At 42.5% G+C, this 21,999-nt stretch overlaps 1 protein-coding gene across 5 annotated transcripts in view; it reads left to right on the top strand.

Annotated features, from left to right (window-relative positions):
- LOC135056995 (zinc finger protein ZFP2-like) overlaps positions 1-21,574 on the top strand; it is a 68,050-nt gene extending 46,476 nt beyond the window's left edge. For 2 of the 5 annotated variants that reach the window (XM_063962840.1, XM_063962839.1), the window contains exon 7: positions 18,829-21,574. In XM_063962840.1, the coding sequence (XP_063818910.1) occupies positions 18,829-19,826 (998 nt within the window). In that variant the 3' untranslated portion in view covers positions 19,827-21,574. The remainder of the gene's footprint in view (positions 1-18,828) is intronic. The other 3 variants (XM_063962837.1, XM_063962838.1, XM_063962841.1) reach the window with 2 other exon arrangements.
- Positions 21,575-21,999: the final 425 nt, after the last annotated feature.

Below are 21,999 nucleotides of genomic sequence, written 5' to 3'. Positions count from 1 at the left end.
CCGTGATAAAAACAACCTTGGAATTCAAAAGCAGTGGGTGTATTTACCAACTTTCTTCTCACCCCCTTGTAAAGCGTGTCTTATACTCACACCTTCTTTGTGCTCTATGTACATTAACCACTGTATGGCTGGCGTTGAGTAACGTTTCTGAGTCTTGTGATAGTTATTACCCGGTACAAGGGCCAGTGTCTTTTCCTGTAAAAATTTACAACGGTACATGGCCATGCATACGGAAGCCAACGTGACTAATTGAAAAGCCTCGATGTGACGTTTAACCACAACCTTTTTTTTTCCTTTGTTATTAGAAAATCCTGTTCTGTCATGGCTATAACAGCCGAACTGAAAGCATCACAAGCTTTTTGTAATATTTTCACATCTTCTTTACAATATCGTACGAGTTCTTTTTGAAAGTTAAACGGTTTGTGTACATACTGTTTATACCAGGCTGTAAACTCAGATAATTCATCAGGCATCATGTATTGTGGACCAAAATACTCTATTGACGGCATAGCGCCTATGTAATTTTGGTTATCAGCTGTGTTAAAAAAATGTGGGAAATAACCTTTGGTACCGTCAAACCCCATCGCCTTTGGTAACTTGCTAAGCCGCATGGGTAAAAAATTTAAAGAGTCGATAAATCTTATCTTCAAATCTTTTACCGTGATGCACATTATGTTGCCGCCTCTAGATAATAATTCCATCTTTAATTTCTCCTTAATCAGCTGGCGCAGCACAAAATACGCATCATAGCGACCTGCATTATGGGCTATGAATGTGTAATGCGCAAATTTTGGTTTCATGAACGTCTTTACAAAGTCTTCGATACACGCAACACCCTTAAACTCCCAGTCTTTCTCCCCCGTTAATGTTAAAGCGTAACAGTAGTTTGGTATGTGTACACCCGTCTCCTGCATACACTCAAAATCATAAAAGATGTATTTCTTTCGGTTTAATGCAAAAACTCGTGACTCTCGCCACCGGCTGGTCCGCCGTTCCATCCCATGATAATTGCAGTCTACAATCTTGTAAATCCAATGTATTCCACGTATGCGGATATTGTATCTCAGTAAGTGCTACATCCCATTCGCCATGTAAGTCTATCGGTTTAGCCAACTTTGTCGTATAGTTAGAAATCTTATTTTGCGGGAAAGTAACAGCCGATGCGTTGCTGGGTAAGGTTATGTAGAACGCCTTGTCATCCATCGCTCGTCTTGTTTAGAAACTGATGAGATTTATATGTCTTTTATCACCAAGGCCGCGACCCAACTGTTAAATTTTGCGGGGTACCCGCGCCACTTGACTAACGCATATTTACGGCCTCTGACCGTCTTATTTTTTTAAAATCTTTTCCACTTTGTAAACTCTGTTATAGTTTTTTGGTATGCTTTGAAGCTCTTCGGGGTAAAAACTACCTGTTATAACTTCACCGTACAGATCTGCCAACTTATAAAGCGGTTTAAGCCCTTTAGTGTTCACACTATGTACAACAAAAATCTCCTCAGAAAAGCTCTGTTCGTAACCTTTCTGAAATATGTCCTTATATTTAGAAATACGGACGTGGTCACCGATTCCTAAACAAATGGGGGCTTTCTTACTTCTAAAGTAATCACCGTAGGTCGATTTGAAGACACTCAATGCGTTAGAGTCATTCACATCGTTTGGAGCGCACTTAATCGTTCTATGGTATGTGTTATTATAGCTGCGTATGAAGTCTTGTAAAACGTCTATATATCTGTAGGTATTCTTTGCCGTGCAATAGCGCCACATGCGTGTTTTTAAAGTCCTATTGAAGCGCTCTATAACAGCTGCTTTCACATCATTATTGGTCATGAAATGATTTATACCGTATTTTTCTAACACCTTTTTTAGGTTTCTGTTTAGAAACTCTTTACCAATATCGGTTTGTAGCTTCATCGGCACAGCACCCCGCTGGAATATTTTTTCAAAAGCATTAGCGACTGTTGCGGCATTCTTAGCGGTCAGACCTTCACCCCACACCCTCTTACTGAATATATCGATGATTGTTAATATGTGTTTAACACCATCGTTGTATTTTGACAGATCTATCAGCGAGACCAAATCGCATTGCCACTGTTCGTTTATACCCGATACACAAATCATGTTCCTTTTTATAGTTTTTTCTTGCTGACTTGTGCAATGTGTATGCGTCTTGTTCATGTAACCACTTTCTTACGTCAGATCTTTTAAATTTATTTTTAACCAACCCATAATATTTATCAATGCCGCTAAAACTACCTGGTTTTAACACTGTGTAATATGCATCTTTCATCCGCTTGATTTGACGCGCTGCGTTGCGTGACATTCTGCGACTAATATTGTATCAAATGACCTTCAGGCTGTGTATATAAGGTGTATATGAAACAAATGAATTGTGTGAATGTAGACACACTTTGTTTAATGCACAAAGTTATAAAAAATATTGGCTAAAATTACTTTCAGGCTGTGTGTATAAGGTGTATATGTAACATAGATGCATTCTGTGCTTAGATTTAGGTCCCATCACCATGATATCTCATTATGGTATCTAATTATTCCAAAATACGGAAAAATCCGATATCCAAAATACCTCTGGTCCCAAGCATTTTGGATAAGGGATATATATATATTTATTTAAAAGCCCTGTCATTTTGAGTCAACACATAGTCCTGTAGGTGGCGCTAATGTTCTTCTACAGAGATAACACGCTGATTTAATAACCAGATGTTTTTGTTACAAGTTTGGTATTCTGTAGTTCTAAGACTTTTGAATTTGTTTTGTCACGGTAGTCCGTAGATCTGTGGATTTTTAAATTGGGCTGTCATCATTAATCATGCGTAGTCATTAAAATCAATATGTTTTTTTTAAATCAGTGCCATGTGTGATGCTTCCGTGCATCTAAGAAAATGGACACGGTCATTAGTCATTATGCTTTTTAAAGCTGTACCATGTGTACCAAGCGTGACGTTTAAATTGTTGGAATGTGTGAACCATAACATGTGAACTATAACACTGTAATGTTTTGAAATTGTACAGCCTGTTAAAGTCAATTTTTTCATCACAAGCTGGTTTGTGATAGTTTTATTGCGTATTCTGTGACTGGTGTTACGTGACACTCTTTTCAAAGTCATTATCTTTTAATACGGTTTAATATCGAACACTATAAATTTTATATAAAATTTTATATAAAGCGATATCAAACACTATCATTTAATATTAAAGGGGGTGGAGCCTAGGAAAAAGGGTGTGTGGTAACGGTCACTTTGACAGAAAGGTGGTCTTTCCCCTACCCTGTCCTGCTGCCTCCCCCACTCTTTGCCCTGCACCACTCCCCTACCCTGTCCTGCTGCCTCCCCGCTCTGTGCCCTGCACCATTCCCCTACCCTATCCTTCTGCCTCCCCGATCTGTGCCCTGCACCATTCCCCTAGCCTGTCCTGCTGCCTCCCCGCCCTGCACCATTCCCCTACCCTCTCCTGCTGCCTCCCCGCTCTGTGCCCTGCACCATTCCCCTACCCTGTCCTGCCGCCTCCCCCACTCTGTGCCCTGCACCATTCCCCTACCCTGTCCTGCTGCCTTCCCCACTCTGTGCCCTGCACCATTCCTCTACCCTCTCCTGCTGCCTCCCCCGCTCTGTGCCCTGCACCATTCCCCTACCCTATCCTGCTGCCTCCCCCGCTCTCTGCCCTGCACCATTCCCCTGTTCTGCACCATTCCCCTACCCTGTCCTGCTGCCTCGCCGCTCTGTGCCCTGCACCATTCCCTACCCTATCCTGCTGCCTCCCCCGCTCTGTGCCCTGCACCATTCCCCTACCCTATCCTGCTGCCTCCCCCGCTCTCTGCCCTGCACCATTCCCCTGTCCTGCACCATTCCCCTACCCTGTCCTGCTGCCTCCCCCGCTCTGTGTCCTGCACCATTCCCCTACCCTGTCCTGCTGCCTCCCACTCTGTGCCCTGCACCATTCCCCTACCCTGTCCTGCTGCCTCCCCCGCTCTGTGCCCTGCACACATATACTGTATATATAACCACTTGGAGCACTTTGTGTAGTGTGGATGCAGTTGTTGGTAATTAGGCCACAAGTATCCCGTGTTTATGAGTGAGATGGTCTGGATGAATATTGTGGTTCAGCAATGTCACTGGCTGATGAGGCTTCCTGCTCTGTGATGCTGGCTAGGGAATGTTACCCAGCTAAGTCTGCATTATGGGGGGATATCCATTGGTGATGTGCTATCTGCATGTCCCTGTGGCCGGGGCTATGACATGTGCTGATAATGAGGTTGTGATATTATAAGCCAGTGTTGTATCTGTTCTGTGAGTGTATTTATTTGTTGTTTGTGCATTTGTAATGTGGTCAAAGGGGGTTTTCTGCTGCAGGGTCCACAGGTTATCCACAGGATAAAAACCAAATATTGGGCTCAAGCGCTCACAAATGAATATACACTTCCCTTAATTTCTTAAATGGGATGCATCTGAAGATTTTTCCTTCCAATTTTCCACAGGGTTTTCTCATACATGGAAAAGAAAAACAAACATACACCAAGATCCTCATGTATTACTTCCAGATAATATTGGAGATCACTCTCTATTACTTCCCTTAAGGAAATATAATTATATCGGGGAGATCCCCCTTCCAAAACACTTACACAAGTGTAAAGCAAATATCATGTGAGAATGGTGCTAATAAACCACTCATTGAAAATTCCCATAGGGCAGTTTCAGTGTGTCGGGGGAAATCCCCCCTTCCAAAGAACACTTACACAGGTGTGAAAATAACGTGCATATAGGAACAGAACCTCCTGTGGATGGTCACTCCGTCACCAAAATGGAAAAATATCGGGGTTTCCCCCTAACGTAAATCACTCACAATGGTAGATATATCATATACATGTAAGGTGGGTCTTTCTTATCCACTCCTTATATACAGCCACGCACTTTTTCTCCAAAAGAAGATATAGCGAAGAAGATGTTGAAGTATAAAAGATTCTTTTAATAACAAACAGACATCAAAATAAAAGCAGTGGTTCTCATACCCAGGAAGGCTATGTGGAAATTGATGTTATGCAGAAAAAAACGGGGCCCCGTTAATCTGATCTCCTCCAAGTCTCCCACGGGTAAATCCTTCGAATGCAGGCCTCCCCACCAACGCGTTTCGACCCGTACCAGGGTCTTTGTCAAGGTGTGGGAGATGCCAGCATATTCATTCCTTATATACTACCCTAATTAAACATGGATAACAGGTGTGTTGTTTGTGGAAATCTCCAACAAAATCTGTATAGTCATAAACCATACACAGAGTATGCAAAACATATTATCTAATACACATAGTCCCGGGCATGAGCGTCTTCCGTGTTCTCAATACGGAAGTGATGTCACCCGCTCGCTCAGAGTCCTCCTGTGGTTTACGTGACGTCGTCATTTCCTGCTGTGGAACAAATGTCCAAAGAGTCCATCTACACATATCTCCTCCGGAAATTACGTGCGGTCCGTCTCCATACATCCTCCGCTGTAATGCCTCTTCCAAGATGGCCGCTGATACACTTCCGTCCGTCATTTCTTAGGAGAAATGCCCCATTTCCTGTCATTTATCATAACCGATGGTTTGGATATGTAAAGTCCAACATCCTGGATATCAATGCCTAATATCCCATTTTCTACAACAAAAATGGTATAGAGGCTAAGTGTCCACATGATGCATATATACATTAAAAAATAAACAAAAACACACACAGTCCTATATCCTACAAAAAACGGCATAAAGGCTAAATGTTCACATTATGCACATGTGTAATCAGAAATGAACATTAACACCACATATAATCTTATTCCATATACCTAATAAAAATAATTCACTTCATAATACAAGTATAAAATCCCTTTTAAAAGTTTTAAGATCACAAGAACCACTTGATCTCAAAATCCTGGTTTAACCCTGTTGGTACCAGGGTTTTATATGTATATATCAATTTAATTTCTGTTTGTGCCAGACGAACAGTAATATTTTTATCCCTTTCAGTTGGTTTAATGTGCTTTAATCCCAAAAAACCTTTTATGTGATTTACTGAACAATTATGTGTGGACTTAAAATGTGCAGATAGGGAGTGGGTTTCCAGACCATTCTTGATATTCCTTAAGTGTTCTCCCAATCTCACCTTTAAAGGTCTAGTGGTCCGCCCAATGTAGAATTTGTCACAGTCACAGACTATGGCATAAATCACACTTTCGGTGTTACATGTGATAAATTCCGAGATTTTGAACTCATGACCATTAATCCGGATTGTTTCATATTTGGATGTGGTACCTCCACTGATGTTACGGCATCCTATGCAATTACTGCACCTATAAAAACCCTTTGATCTATTATAGCCTGGTCTTTTGGCTTCTGAGTGCATACTCGTGACCAATTGAGTTTTAATATTGGACGCCTTCCTATAAATATGTACCGGTTTGTTTGGTAAATGAGGTCCTATAATCGGGTCCAGTTTTAGCGTGGTCCAATGTTTTCTAAAAACGTTCTCTATTTCCCTATGATGGGCATTATAATCAGTAATAAATGCGCATTGGTTATCCCTATTCCTATTCTTGATTTTCTTCTCTGCACATAGTAGGTCCAGTCTATTTGTAGCAGATGCTATCTCTAGACTTTCCTCTACTGTCTTTTTGTTATATCCACAGGATAAAAAGGATTTTTTCATATCTTCTGCTTGAAGTTTAAAGACAGCGTGTTCAGTGCAGTTGCGCCGTAACCTCTTAAATTGGCCTCCTGGAATGGAGTGGGGCGAACCTGGTACTATGGTCACGTTATATAGATGACATATTCTTTATATGGAAGGGGAGTAGGGATATGTTAGACAAATTTTGCACATATTTGAATGATAATGATTTAAATGTTAAACTAACGTTTGACATTGAAATAGAAAAACGTAATTTCCTCGATATAACCATTTTATATCAAGGATAACAAAATATGCACACAAACATACCAGAAACCCACTGATTGTTCGTCGTATATCTATGCAGACAGTTGCCACCACAAAAACTGGCTTGACTCCATTCCAGGAGGCCATTCCAGGAGGCCTTGTTATTGCGGTGTACAGTATGAGTCTCCGAAAGGGGGACATTCCTTATATTTTTTAGCATAATGTGAAAATAAGTGAAAGGTGATAATGGATTTCTGCAACGTGCCATGGTGCAAAGAAAAAATTAAGTGAATGCAAATGATAAATAAAAAACATATGTGAAACACACAAATACAAAATAAATGGTGAGCAGAAGTGTGTCCATTAGACCACAATTTAATATTACCCTATAGATAAATCTGTTCTAAATTTTCTGCATGTATCGTGTATGAGGATATATCCTCCTTTTGACATGCTGTCAGTCCCATTGTTATCCATTAATAAATAGGGGGAAGTTTATCGATAGGAGAACCTATCCTTCCTTTTTTCCTTTATTATAATAATTGATTCCAAATCCATTGCTTAGATTGCTGAGAGTGGTAGAAGTTGTACCTGGATGTTACTAGAGCAGAGGGGGTTCCAAATATATGGTGATGGTATGTGATTAAAATTGCCCATGAAAAGAAAAAGGGGGGGAGGGAGAGGAAAGGTTAATTAAATTACTTCTAAATGCATATGATTGTAGACATAATGTCATATTCTCGGACCCGGATACATGGAATGTTAGATAAAGAAACCAATAATCGGAATACCTATCAATGGCCACACACAGATATATTTATCTCTTCAATGTATGTGTGTATTCTCAAACATATATACATGTATGAATACACGGGGGGGTTTATTAAATATGTCCTCCCTAGTAGCAAAGAATGGCTGCGTTTCAAGAGGAGGAAAAGAAGAAAAAGAGAGAAGAAAAGAGGAAAAAATAAGATGAATTAGACTAAGATCAAAACCGACTCTTAGTGCACAATTGTTAATTTTCACAGGTTGCACCTGAGAGGAATGATTGGACGTGGTAAGTATGAAGATTGAATCATTAGGATTTCGTTTAGGTTAAAGATAAATAAAATAATTAATCAGATTACCATAAGATGCATTTTCCATAGAGGGTACACATCACAGAAAAGGTAAGTAACTGTTACCATCATTCAGACCCTTCGGTTGCAAACTATCCATCAGGAATATCATTTTACACTCAAATCTCAATAATTCTCCATCGATGTCACCACCACGGATCCCTGTCTTGAAATGTTTCATACCAAAAGCTCGCAGACCCTTAGCAAGTCCGTCATGATACCTTAAAAAGTGGCTGGCAATGGGAGTGAGAGATTTAAACTTCGCTTTATCCTGCTTTGCGTTTCTTATGGTACCCACATGTTCTATCAGTCTCACCTTCAGTTGTCTTATGGTTTTGCCAATGTATATCTTATTACAGGGGCATATTAGTTGATAAACTACCCCATATGTGGTACAATCAATGTAATCATCTATATCCCACTTCCTGCCATAGGCATCTTTATAATTCGTTCTAGTTGTCATATACTGACATGCTTTGCATTGTCTGCAGCAGAAGGAACCCTTTTTCTGGTATAGTGGTTTTTTCAAAGATGGTAAATGACTCCTTACTAGGATATCCTTTAAGTTACGTGTCCTTTTCCAACTACTCTGGACTTTCTGTGGTAATATGTGTTTGAGGTCCTTATCAACTGTCAGTACTGACCAATGTCTTTGTAAAATACAGTTGTTTCCTTCCATTTGTTATTGAAGGTGCTAATGAATCTTACCGGCTCTTCTCTGGGGGTTCTTGTTCTGGGTACCAACAAGGGATCCCTGGTATATGTTTTAACATCACGTTTGGCCGTTTTTATTAGCCGATTGCTGTATCCCCTTTGTTTTAATCTTTCTGCCAGCTGTTGTTCTCTCATGGAATATCTGGTTACATCAGAGCAGTTACATTTGGTTCGAAGAATTTCCCCCTTTGGGATGGCCCTGATGGTAGCTGGCAAGTGTGAACTACTTGAGTGTAGAATGCTATTTGTTGCTGTTTTCTTTCGATACATATCTGTTGATATTGAGCCATCCTCTTCAATGTTGATTGTGAGATCCAGAAAATTGATTGTTTTCTGACTGGTTTCTCCTGTGAGTCTCAGGTTAAGATCGTTCCTATTGGGGACATCGATAAATTCACTCAATAAAGTTTGGTCCCCATCCCATAGGATGAGGATGTCATCAATATATCTCAGGTACAGTATAATATGGTTAGTGTATTTCTCATGACTGTCATGAAAGACTAGCTCACGTTCCCACCATCCCAGGTAGAGGCCAGCATAAGTGGGGGCACAAGCCGTCCCCATCGCTGTGCCCCTAACCAGGAGGTAGTACCTTTCATTACATGTAAAATAATTTTTTGTGAGTATAAATTCCAACATTGAAAGTAGGAATGAATTGAAGTCATGTTGGATGGTCATATCCAAAAAGAATTTCACTGCTCTGATTCCATTCGTGTGGCCGATGCTTGTATATAAGCTCTCGACGTCATACGTCGCCAGCCATGTACCAGATGGTACATTAATATTTTGCAATCTTGCTAAGACATCCATTGTGTCCTTCACATAGGCTGGTAAAGACAAAACGAAATGACGTAAGTACTGGTCCACGAATATGCTGGCTTTCTCAGTGAGACTACCCACCCCGGAGACTATTGGTCTCCCGGGAGGTGTAGTCTCACTTTTGTGTACCTTGGGGAGCAGGTTTGGTACCACCGGATGATCAACTTTCAAAAAATCAAAATCCTTGTTGGATATAATTCCCTCAGATGCTGCCCGTGAGATCATATGCAAATATTGACTCTGAAAGTCCATAGTAGGATTGAAAGTAAGGGGTTTGTAACATGTGCGGTCTTTAAGTTGTTTGTCCAATTCCTTGACATACAGTGTCCTTGGCCATAAGACCACGTTCCCCCCTTTGTCAGAGGGCTTTATTATAGTGTCCTGCCATCCCAATATCTCCTTGAGGGCAGATCTTTCCTCCTTGGTTAGGTTATCCTGTTCAAAACTGGGGAAATCTTGTTCCCTAAATAAGGTATCCAGGTCCCTGGATACCAAGTCCAAGAAGACTTTAACTGGCGGACAAATTTTAAAGTCAGGGAAAAAAGTAGATTTTTTTTCTTTATTTTGGTTGCATCAAATGGTTATAACTCCCTTTGGACCATTGAATTGTCTGTCTCAAGTTCTTCTAACATTCTCAAGATAGATTGGTCCTCTAATGATAAAGAGATAGAGGTGGTAGGATTGTTTTCGGGTAAGGATTGATCGTAACACGCGTCCTTATTGCTAAAGAATTTTTTAAGGAGGATTTTACGTGCGAAAAGGTGTAAATCCTTTTCGCATTCAAACCTATCCGGTCGCTGAGTGGGGGAGAAGGAGAGTCCTTTTGTAAGAAGAGAGGTTTGATCAGATGTAAGGATGCGGTCTGTTAAGTTGATAATACGTAGCTGATTTTCCGCTATTTGTGATACCGTCTCTGTTCCCTTGGCTCCTCCCTCCATTCGCGTGTATTTCGTTTTCTTCTTTCGCCTCTTCCCCCGCCTGGTCTTATGTATTCTCGGCCTATACCTTCTCGTATCTTCTGTGGAGTTCTCTCTAAAAAATTCCTACTCCTTTCCCTCTTTGGCATATTCATGTTACTCTCCCCTTCAGATGAATCAATATCTGATGTTGTATAGTTGGTAATACTGTTCGATCTATTATGTGATCCATACACCTTCCATTTATATGCTTTGTTTTGAGCAAAATCCGTAATGTGCAACTTTCTGCGCTTCCTATCTATGATAGTTTTTTTAAATTTCCTCAATTTCTTTTTTATACTTATTATAAGTCACTTGGAATTTGTCCAGTGATTCATATTTCTTAAGCTTTTCACCCATAGCTGAGATTTCCTGTGTGTACCTATTGAGAAGAATCTCATCATGTTTAATTAGGACTTTTATTAATTCCATAGAACACTGAGATAATATATTCTCCCATTCTTTTTGTAAATCAATGTTGGCTAATTCGAATGCGGGAAAGACCCTAGGTCTTAAACCTCTTGGTGTCACTTTGTTCTTAATGTAGCTGTCAAAGGTGGTTTTGTTCCACCATGTTTTGCTCTGTTTGATTAAAACTTGTTTAAGTGAATAGAGATCATCCATCCAATCTCCATTCAAGGAATCACCTGATAATGTATCATTTTCAAACATTGCACTGATATTATTTCTCAGTCTTTCCCTTGTGTCATCCAAATCTTTGGTTAGATTGAATGTAGCCATCTCTTGAACAGGTTATCAATCGGGTTAAGATTAACAAATCAATTAAATTTGCTCAAACTTGTGCTATGTCCAGTCGATATACTGTGCTAGAGGACGAGAAAGTTGGATGACCAACCAATATACCAATATATGTAAGGGAAATGGGGGACAGGGATGTCCTCTGCACTAGGGTAATTTTGACATTTTTAATTGGAATGAAAGTTTCCCCTAATTTTATGATTGTAAGAAAAATGTATCACCATTCATCATAGGGGGTGCTGCCATAGACAATAAGTTACAGAACAACACAGGACAGGGAAAGATTGTCTCTTTGTTGGCGCACTCAAGAAGAAGGAAAGAAATGTATTTATATTTATTATGAATAACAAGTTTCATTAAAAGATAACTTTTATTAGTGTCATTTTAAAATATTGCAATTGAGAAACATAAGACATTTGTTCCGCAGCAGGAAATGACGACGCCACATAAACCACAGGTGGACTCTGAGCGAGCGGGTGACTTCACTTCCATATTGGGAACACGGAAGACGCTCATGCCCGGGACTATGTGTATTAGATAATATGTTTTGCATACTCTGTGTATGGTTAATGACTATACAGATTTTGTTGGAGATTTCCACAAACAACACACCTGTTATCCATGTTTAATTAGGGTAGTATATAAGGAATGAATATGCTGGCATCTCCCACACCTTGACAAAGACCCTGGTACGGGTTGAAACGCGTTGGTGGGGAGGCCTGCATTCGAAGGATTTACCCGTGGGAGACTTGGAGGAGATCAGATTAACGGGGCCCCAATTTTTTCTGCATAACATCAATTTCCACCTAGCCTTCCTGGGTATGAGAAACACTGCTTTTATACTTCAACATCTTCTTCGCTATATCTTCTTTTGGAGAAAAAGTGCGTGGCTGTATATAAGGAGTGGATAAGAAAGACCCACCTTACATGCATAATATATATCTACCATTGTGAGTGATTTACGTTAGGGGGCAACCCCGATATTTTTAAATTTTGGTGACGGAGTGACCATCCACAGGAGGTTCTGTTCCTATATGCACGTTATTTTCACACCTGTGTAAGTGTTCTTTGGAAGGGGGAATTTCCCTCGACACACTGAAACTGCCCTATGGGAATTTTCAATGAGTGGTTTATTAGCACCATTTTCACATGATATTTGCTTTACACTTGTGTAAGTGTTTTGGAAGGTGGATCTCCCCGATATAATTATATCTCCTTAAGGGAAGTAATAGAGAGTGATCTCCAATATTATCTGGAAGTAATACACGAGGATCTTGGTGTATGTTTGTTTTTCTTTTCCATGTATGAGAAAACCCTGTGGAAAATTGGAAGGAAAAATCTCCAGATGCATCCCATTTAAGAAATTAAGGGAAGTGTATATTCATTTGTGAGCGCTTGAGCCCAATATTTGTTTTTTGTCTTTTGCATATTGTCTTGTTTGGAACTGTTGTGATTCCATATCCAATATATTTCTCGAGCTGCATTACATTAGCGCACAGAGATACCTCAATATTTTTTAGACGATATCCACAGGATAACATTGAGATATGATGACGCAATAGCGGATTTGCACCAAACGGTCAAAGCTTTTTGGCCTCCCAGCATGCAACGGGCCTGTACATATATCCCCTCCCCCTGGCTCTGGCAAATCAGTTTTATGTTTGGTGTGGCAGGAGCCGGACTATGGTCAGAGGGCCGCTGTTTTTTTGCAGCCATAAGCTTTCTTATTTTATTTTTATAGTCTTAGTATTTTTCTGAGTGAGTTTTCTAAAAAGCGTCTTATACGTACCTTAGAAAATCTCCTGTTACGGCATTTGAACCGCTCTATGATTAAACATAAGTCTCACTCTTGCTCGCCCGCCCGCGACTAAGAAGTCTTTTAAATGGGCCATTACTTCCTCACAATCCACCACTATGCCGGATACATCCTTTGAGGAGGATGGGGCATACACTGACCCCACAGACTCTGACTCTGTTGCCTCTGATGGGGAAGGGAAATTACTGGTGGACGTACCTGATTTGATTGAGGCTGTCAGGATATTTCTTCAGGTTTCTGATGACCCTGAGCCTGCCTCTAAAACTTCAGACAGGTTTAAACGTAAGAAGGTGGTTAAACAGTTTTTCCCTCCTTCTCAACATTTAGCTGATATACAGATGTGTCCACATACATCTTTGCTATATCCCGCCATGTATGGCACAGTTTTACATGCCATAGACTTAGAAATTTAGCCATGCCTTGTGATTTTTCTTAATTTGCTTCTTTAATATGTTACTTTATACATATTCTATTATGGCAAACAAAAATAAAAAAATTCATCCACTCGCTACTGATGAAAAACAGCATAGCCGTGTTTTGCATGTTGGGCCAAATTTGTAAAAAAGCAAAGGTGTAAGTGGACACATCTGTACGTCAGGAATCCTGGGGGAGCCCGGGAACTAAATTCACACCACATAAGAGACTGTTGGCTCGATATCCTCTATCTGCGGAGCTCACTAAAAATTGGGAAACTCCCCCGCCTGTAGATTCTCAGGTGGCGAGACTGGTTGTTTCTTCCGCTCTGCCTGTAACTACCATCACCTCTCTGAAGGAACCGACGGATAGGCGTGTGGAGGGTTGTTTAAAGGCGATTTACACCCTAACGGGAGATGTGCATAGGCCAACCATTGCAGCAACATGGGTTGCTGAAGCTATTGAGGCATGGGCTCAGGAGTTGGAGGCGGAGAGCTGCCGTCTAACGCTTCTGATCATGCTATGCAATGCCTTTCATATATTGCCACGGCCTCTCTTTACCTTAAGGAGGCGGCTTCTGATGCCTGGGTGCTTGCGGCCATGGCTGCTACTACGTCCATCCTGGCTCGCCGTATCCTGTGGTTGAGGTCCTGGTCGGTGGATATGGATTCTATGAAAACACTGGAGGTGCTTCCTTTCAAGGGAGACATTCTTTTTGGAGAAGATCTCAACAAGACTGTGGCTGACCTGGCTTCCGCTAAAACAGCTTGCCTACCAAGTACGGCTCCTTCTGCTCCGAAGGCTAAAAGTACTTTCCCTCTGCCCTTTCATCCTCCAGGAAAAGCAAAAGGTCAGGCGTACCCGAAACAAGCTCGTGCTTCCAAACCTGCCAAGCCCAGACCAAAGCGGGCCTGGGCTGCCCGCCAGTCTGCTTCCAAATCTGACAAGCCGGCCGCATGATGGGGTGGGCCTCCCCCTGGGGGATCCCAGGGTGTGGGGCCAGCTTCTAGGTTTTGACCAGGAATGGTTGAAGACCACTTTGGATGCCTGGGTACGGGAAGTCGGCACTTGAGGTTACGCCATATCCTTCAAGAAACGTCCCCCTCAACGATTTTGCCTGACAGACGTCCCTCTGGACCTGGTAAAGGCAAACACTCTTCATTCAGTAGTACATTCCCTCCTGACTACAGGAGAGGGGGTACAGGTGCCTCTGGCTCAGAGAGGCAAGGGGTACTATTCACCACTGTTCCTAGTCCCGAAACCGAATGGGTCCTCGCGGCCCATTCTCAATCTCAAGGAGTTGAACAAGTATGTGAGGTCTCCAAGTTTCGTATGGAAACTCTCCAGTCTATTGTTCTGGCATTGGAGCCTGGGGACTATATGATCTCCCTGGACATACAGGATGCCTAACTGCATATTCCTATTGCACTGTCACATCAGCAGAACTTGCGGTTTGCAGTGGGCAACCTTCATTACCAATTTCGGGCGTTGCCTTTTGATTTGACAACGGCTCCCCATGTTTTCACCAAAGTTATGACGGTGATGACGGCTGCACTCCGCCGTCAAGGGGTCAGGATCCTACCGTACCTGGATGATTTGTTGATCCTGGCAAATTCTCCAGAAATTCTCCTGTGTCGTCTAGATCTGACGGTCCAGTTTGTGACAACCCACGGGTGGTTGGTCAACTGGAAGAAATCTTCCCTGGTTCCTGCTCAACGCATGGTGCACCTGGGTGCGTTAGTGGACACTCACAGCCAGCGGTTGTTCTTGTCTCAGGAGAAAGTCCCAAAGCTTCAGGACAAGAGTCGATGCTTCCTATCTCGTCCGCAAGTGTCGATACATTCGGCAATGCAAGTGCTAGGTCTCATGGTGTCGGCATTCGACATGGTGGAGTATGCTCAATTCCATTCTCGCCCTCTACAGAAGCTGATTCTTACCAAGTGGGACGGCCTGCCTCACCGGATCAGATCGCAAATGATCTCCTTGTCTCCGGGGGTCCGCCTGTCACTGAGCTGGTGGCTTCAGGACCAACGATTGAGCAGGGGGTCGTCCCTTCTGGATATCCAACTGGGTCCTACTGACAACGGATGCCAGTCTGAGAGGTTGGGGTGTGGTGTTGGAGCAACACTCCCTACAGGGTTGGTGGACCACGGAGGAGTCTCTCCTCCCGATAAACATTCTGGAACTGCGGGCAGTGTTCAATGCTCTGAACCTGGCTCAGCATCTGGTACAGAACAGGCCTGTTCAGGTACAGTTGGACAACGCCACCACGGTGGCCTACATTAATCATCAATGCGGCACTCGAAGCCGCATGGCAATGAGGGAAGTATCACGGGTTCTTCATTGGGCAGAATATCATCTGCCGGCCATATCCACAGTGTTCATTCAGGGAGTCCTCAACTAGGAAGCAGACTATCTCAGTCGTCAGAACGTACACGCCGGGGAGTGGAGCCTTCATCAGGAAGTATTTCAACTCCTAGTGGACAAGTGGTGCCTACCAAATGTAGACTTGATGGCATCTCGATACAATCACAAGGTTCCGGTCTTCGGAGCAAGAACAAGGGATCCTCAGGCAGCATTCATGGACGCTCTGGCAATTCCATGGAACTTTCGGCTGCTGTATGTGTTCCTTCCGGTGTCACTCCTGCCCAGAGTAATACGGAAGTTCAAAGAAGAAGGAGGAAACCTACTTCTGATCGCTCCAGCGTGGCCCAGACGGAACTGGTTCTCCGATCTACAGGGCCTCTCGCTGGTTCGTCCCTTTCTACTTCCACAATGACCAGACCTCCTTGTTCAGGGCCCTTGTGTTTACCAGGGCTTGGCCCGTCTGGATTTGATGGCGTGGCTCTTGAAGCTTCCGTCTTGAGGGCCAAGGGTTTTTCTGAGGCGGTCATTCAAACTATGTTGAAGGACCGTAAGCCGGCTTCGGCTCGGATTTACCATAGGGTCAGGAATTCTTACTTTACTTGGTGTGCGTCTCATAATTATGACGTTTTCAGGATCAGTACGGCCAAGCTGTTGGCCTTCCTTCAACAGGGCCTGGACTTAGGCCTTCGTCTGGCCTCCCTCAAGGTTCACATTTCTGCCTTGTCGGTGTGGTTTCAGAGAAAGATTGCTACCCTGCCTGATGTTCATACTTTCACCCAGGGTGTGTTACAGATTCAACCTCCTTATGTGCCACCTGTTGCCCCTTGGGATTTGTCGGTGGTTTTGGAGGTCTTGCAAGAGTCCCCATTTGAACCTCTTGCGTCTGCTGATCTTAAATGGCTTTCCCTTAATGTTTTGTTTTTGCTGGCTATTGCCTCTGCAAGACGGGTCTCAGACTTAGGTGCCTTGTCCTGTAAGTCATCCTATCTGATTTTTCACGGTGACAGGGCGGTTCTTCGAACACACACTGGTCATTTGCCTAAGGTGGTGTCTTCCTTCCACCTTAACCAGGAGATTGTGGTTCCGGCCTTCAATTCTCCGGAGTTGTCTGCCAAAGAGCGGTCTTTGGATGTGGTACGGGCTCTCCGTATCTATGTGAAGAGAACTGCTTCCATTAGGAAGTCTTATTCTCTTTTCGTTCTGTTTGGTTTTCACAAACGTGGCTAGCCTGCTGAAAAGCAGACCTTGGCCAGATGGATTAGAATGGTAATTGTGCATGCTTATGTACAGGCTGGTCTTCCAGCTCCTGCTACCATCAAAGCCCATTCTACTCGGTCCGTCAGACCTTCTTGGGCGGCCCGCCGTGGTGCGACCCTTGAACAATTGTGCAAGGTGGCTACGTGGTCCTCAGGGAACACGTTCATTAGGTTCTATGCCTTCGATACTTCTGCCTCCCAGGATGCCTCCTTTGGATGCCGGGTTCTTGTGCCCACTTCAGTGCGTCCCCTCCCATAAGGAACTGCTTTAGGACATCCCCGATGTTATTCCTTGTGGAGCCCAGTGTACCCCGCAGCAGAAAATGAGATTTATGGTGAGAACTTACCGTTGTTAAATCTCTTTCTACGAGGTACACTGAGCTCCACAAGGCGCCCACCCTGATGCACTTTGCTTCTTTGGATTGGTATGGCATTAGCCGCTGACAACCTCTCGTGTAGTGAGTGTGTGGTGTATGTGGCTACTAACTGTTGTTGTCTCTGATGCCTGCTACTGCATTGGACTGGTTAACGAAACTGAGCTCCTGTGCACGGAGGCGGTGTTATAGAGGAGGCGGTGCTGTGCATCTTGGGAACAGTCAAAGCTTTGAGCCTGTTGGTGTCTTGGATCAAGATCCTACTCTACACCCTGATGTTATTCCTTGTGGAGCCCAGTGTACCTCGCTGAAAGAGATTTAACAACGGTAAGTTCTTACCATAAATCTCGTTTTCTCCTAAGTCCACAGTATCCACAGGGATCCCACTCTGACGCACCTGATTTGAGGATCCTTTTACTCACTAACCTCTTTCTTCTTGTATGGAAGGGTGTGTATGTGTGTTCTTCTCACCTGATTAGGGCTCTCTATGATGCTCCTGCCTTGAGCTTTGGAAAAACAACTGATTTGCCTGAGCCAGGTGGGGATATATGGACGGGCTCATTGCATGCTGGGAGGCCGAAAAGCTTTGACCATTTGGTGCAAATCTGCTGTCTTGTCATCATCTCCCAATGTTATCCTGTGGATACTGTGGACTTAGGAGAAATACGGTTATCAGCGGTAAGTTCTTACCATAACATATATTTTCGAATGGATGTGCTAATTTTTCTGTAAAAAAAAACCAAGGGGTTGATAGCGCGATTAATAACTAATTAATAACTGATGGTCATTATCGTGCTCTTCAATTAGAGCCCGTTTTTTCAGGGATAAGTCCCTGATCCTATGTGTTGTTGCGGCTCTGTGGGCTATATCGGTGATTATCCAAAGCATAATCCCCGATAAGCGCTGTATATCTGGCTACGTGAATAGTCCCCGGGGGATTATTTATGCGGTAAAGTACCACGGCTAATTGAATACCCCCCAAAGTTTGCACATTGAAATGAATCATCTAAACCACATTGTTAGTAATAGTAAGATAGCGGTCTAGTGGTTAGCATTGCTGTCTCACAGCACTGAGTTTAATTCCCGAACAAGGTGATATCTGTGTGAAGTTTGTATGTGTTTACACAATTGCTCCAAAAATCATACTTGTAGGTTAATTGGCTTCTGATAATGAATTATCCCGAGTGTGTGCGTTGGGAATATAGAGTGTAAGCTCTCCTGGTGGGACTGATGTGAATGACTAAATATTCTCTGTACTGTGTAATATGTGTGCACTATATAAAGATCTGCGAATAATAATAATACAGCTATTTTATCTCCAGCAGATGGCGGCACAAGCAGGAATGCCTTGGAGGGAGATCTCATCTTATATGCAGATACTAAAACAGAAGATAACATCACACAGGATTCTCCAGGAGACAGCGCTGTTATGCTAAATATACATCCAGTACCTCTCAGTGCAGATATATCATCCAATCCCTCTAATCGCGAGGGCTGTTCTCCTGATAACTCAGCTTTTGTTACACATAGTGCAGCTCATACACCTGATAATATATTTCCCTGTTCCGAGTGTGGGAAATGTTTCACACAGAAATCTCATCTTGTTATACATCAGAGAAGTCACACAGGTGAGAGGCCATTTCCATGTTCTGAGTGTGGGAAATGTTTTACACGGAAATCACATCTTGTTACACATCAGAGAAATCACACAGGTGAGAAACCATTTCCATGTTCTGAGTGTGGGAAATGTTTCAAACAGAAATCACATCTTGTTATACATCAGAGAAGTCACACTGGTGAGAATCCATTTCCATGCTCTCAGTGTGGGAAATGTTTCAAACAGAAATCACATCTTGTTATACATCAGAGAAATCACACAGGTGAGAGGCCATTTCCATGTTCTGAGTGTGGGAAATGTTTTACACAGAAATCAGATCTTGTTACACATCAGAGAAGTCACACAGGTGAGAGGCCATTTCCATGTTCTGAGTGTGGGAAATATTTTACACTGAAATCAGATCTTGTTAGACATCAGAGAAGTCACACAGGTGAGAGGCCATTTCCATGTTCTGAGTGTGGGAAATGTTTTACAAGGAAATCACATCTTGTTACACATCAGAGAAGTCACACAGGTGAGAGGCCATTTCCATGTTCTGAGTGTGGGAAATGTTTCACACTGAAATCACATCTTGTTACACATCAGAAAAGTCACACAGGTGAGAGGCTGTTTTCATGTTCTGAGTGTGGCAATTGTTTTACATGTAAATCACGTCTTGTTATGCATCAGATTTCACACAGGAGAAGCATTACTATGAGTTGATACAAAACAGGGTTTAAGCAACACTCCTGTCACACAGTATTTTAACACTTTATGTTATCCTTCCACAGATAATTGGAATGTGTGCCATTAATATAAGATAACTGGATCACTCCAGTGAAACTTTTACTAATTTCTTTATGGTATAAATTCTTCAATGTATTACTTGCTTTCTTTTTTTTTTTTATACAACAATTTTTTATTGAAGAATAGGCATAGAAGATCATATAAACATCATTGGTCGAAAGTATTGAACATGTAACAACATGATGCATAGCTGTTTTGAAAGGCTCTACGTAATACGGAAATACAACAAAATGCGTTATAGAGTGAGCACAAAGGAAATAATTCAAAACATGTCAAGCAGAAAGAGGATATGGCTGCAGTACCCAGTGAGCGTATCTTACATAAGAAGCCACAGCAATGGTCTCCATAAGAGTATATATAGGTCTGAGAAAAAATGAAGGTTAGACGTGAACCAATATATCTAAAAGGGCCACAGAATACCATTAATCCAACCAACAACTGAAAACTATCGATATGCAGCCCGTCCTTCAATAGTAAATTTTCTGTTTTTTATAGAAAGAAAATACAAAGCAGAGTATTTAGGAACAAAAATACAAAATGTAGAAAAACATGTGGGGATGAAAAAAAGAGATTGAGAAGGGGAAGATGGGAAGAGAAGAGGGTGGGGTGACAAACATATACTAGACAAAGACAGTACATATCCTAAGTCCCGAGAGGAGCAATAATTCTAGGGGGTGGTGTTAAGCACCCAGAATCAATGGACAAGGTAATACATTTATAAATATAAAAGGACACTGCATATATATCATAGTAGACTCGGGATCATGGGATCTGTCTAAGCAAAAACCAATAGTGGTCTCAAAGATCTTTTGGATCCTGAGTTGAGTAGACTCGTCATAGCTTTGCAACACTACCTCCCATTTCCCATAAAATCGAGGAGCTCGCGATTCCACATCGGGCACCAGAGCCTGTCTCTCGTAGAAAATATTATTTAGTAAAGATGCTCTTAATTCAGCAATAGAAGGAGAATGCCTGTGCAGCCAGTGACTAAGAAACAATGTCTTAGCTATGGTTAGCATAACAGTTAAAGCAGGGACAATCTTCGTTTTCTGAGGGCCTAACTCCCAGTCTGAGAAGCAATAGAAAAGGCAGGCGGCTGGGAGTTTGCAAAGGTGGAGTGAGAACACATCATTAATATTATAATTCATTAACCTGTTCCAAAAAGTTCTAATCTTTCTACAGCCCCAAAAGCTATGGAGGTATGTGGCGTCAGCCATCCCGCACTTAAAACAGCGACCAGAAGAAGCCAGGGTAAAATAGGAGTGTTGTTTCGGGGAGATATAAGCCCTATGTGTTTCCTGTAAGGCTGCCGATTTCAAGTACTTAAGTGTGTAGGATAGCGTGGACATAATGGTCGACATAGGTGGGAGATCAGGGACGTCTTGCAACCAGCGACAGTGGAGCTTAGATTGTAAAGTCCGCCTCCCAGAGTCTATGAGAATGGAATATAAATTACGTATCCTATAACCAAGGGTTAAACTTGAGTGTAAGAAGGGAGTTAGGGGATCAGTATCACTATCAAGAGGCATTGCAGTCGGTAGCGACTGTGCAAAATGGCGAGATTGTAGATACATAAAGAAATGGCTATTTGGTAACTCATATTTATTAATTAGAGTAGAGAAGGAGTATATGACACCGCCCGGGTCAAAGATGTCTCGTATAGATGAAATGCCCCTTTCCTTCCATGTAAGGTAAGTTTGGTTTTCAAGGCCAGGTGTGAATTAGGGGTTACCCCAGAAAGTAGTGTATGTGGAGTTAGCAAAATTCCTGTGTAAGCGCTTATTAATAGATTTCCATGCTTTATAAGTGTCGCAGAAGAGTATATTAGACTTAAAATGTGGGGGGATCAGTGAGGCGCGGGCATGAAGTAAGGCAGCTGGAGAAAACAGACGGAAAAGGGGGCCCTCAACATCAAGGAGGGTATATACTGATCCACCAGAAAATCAGTCTACAATATAGCGGAACAGTGCCGCATTTGAGAAAGCAGAGATATCCGGCAGCCCAAAGCCTCCCCCCACCCTTGGCAATCGCAACGTGTGACGAGATACTCTAGATTTTTCCCCCGACCAAATACATTTTGTGAAGAGAG

The sequence above is a fragment of the Pseudophryne corroboree genome, chromosome 3 (genome assembly GCF_028390025.1).
Source record: "Pseudophryne corroboree isolate aPseCor3 chromosome 3, aPseCor3.hap2, whole genome shotgun sequence".
Taxonomy (NCBI): domain Eukaryota; kingdom Metazoa; phylum Chordata; class Amphibia; order Anura; family Myobatrachidae; genus Pseudophryne; species Pseudophryne corroboree.
Note: the sequence above shows the minus strand (reverse complement) of the source record. Positions and strands in the feature narration are given on the sequence as shown.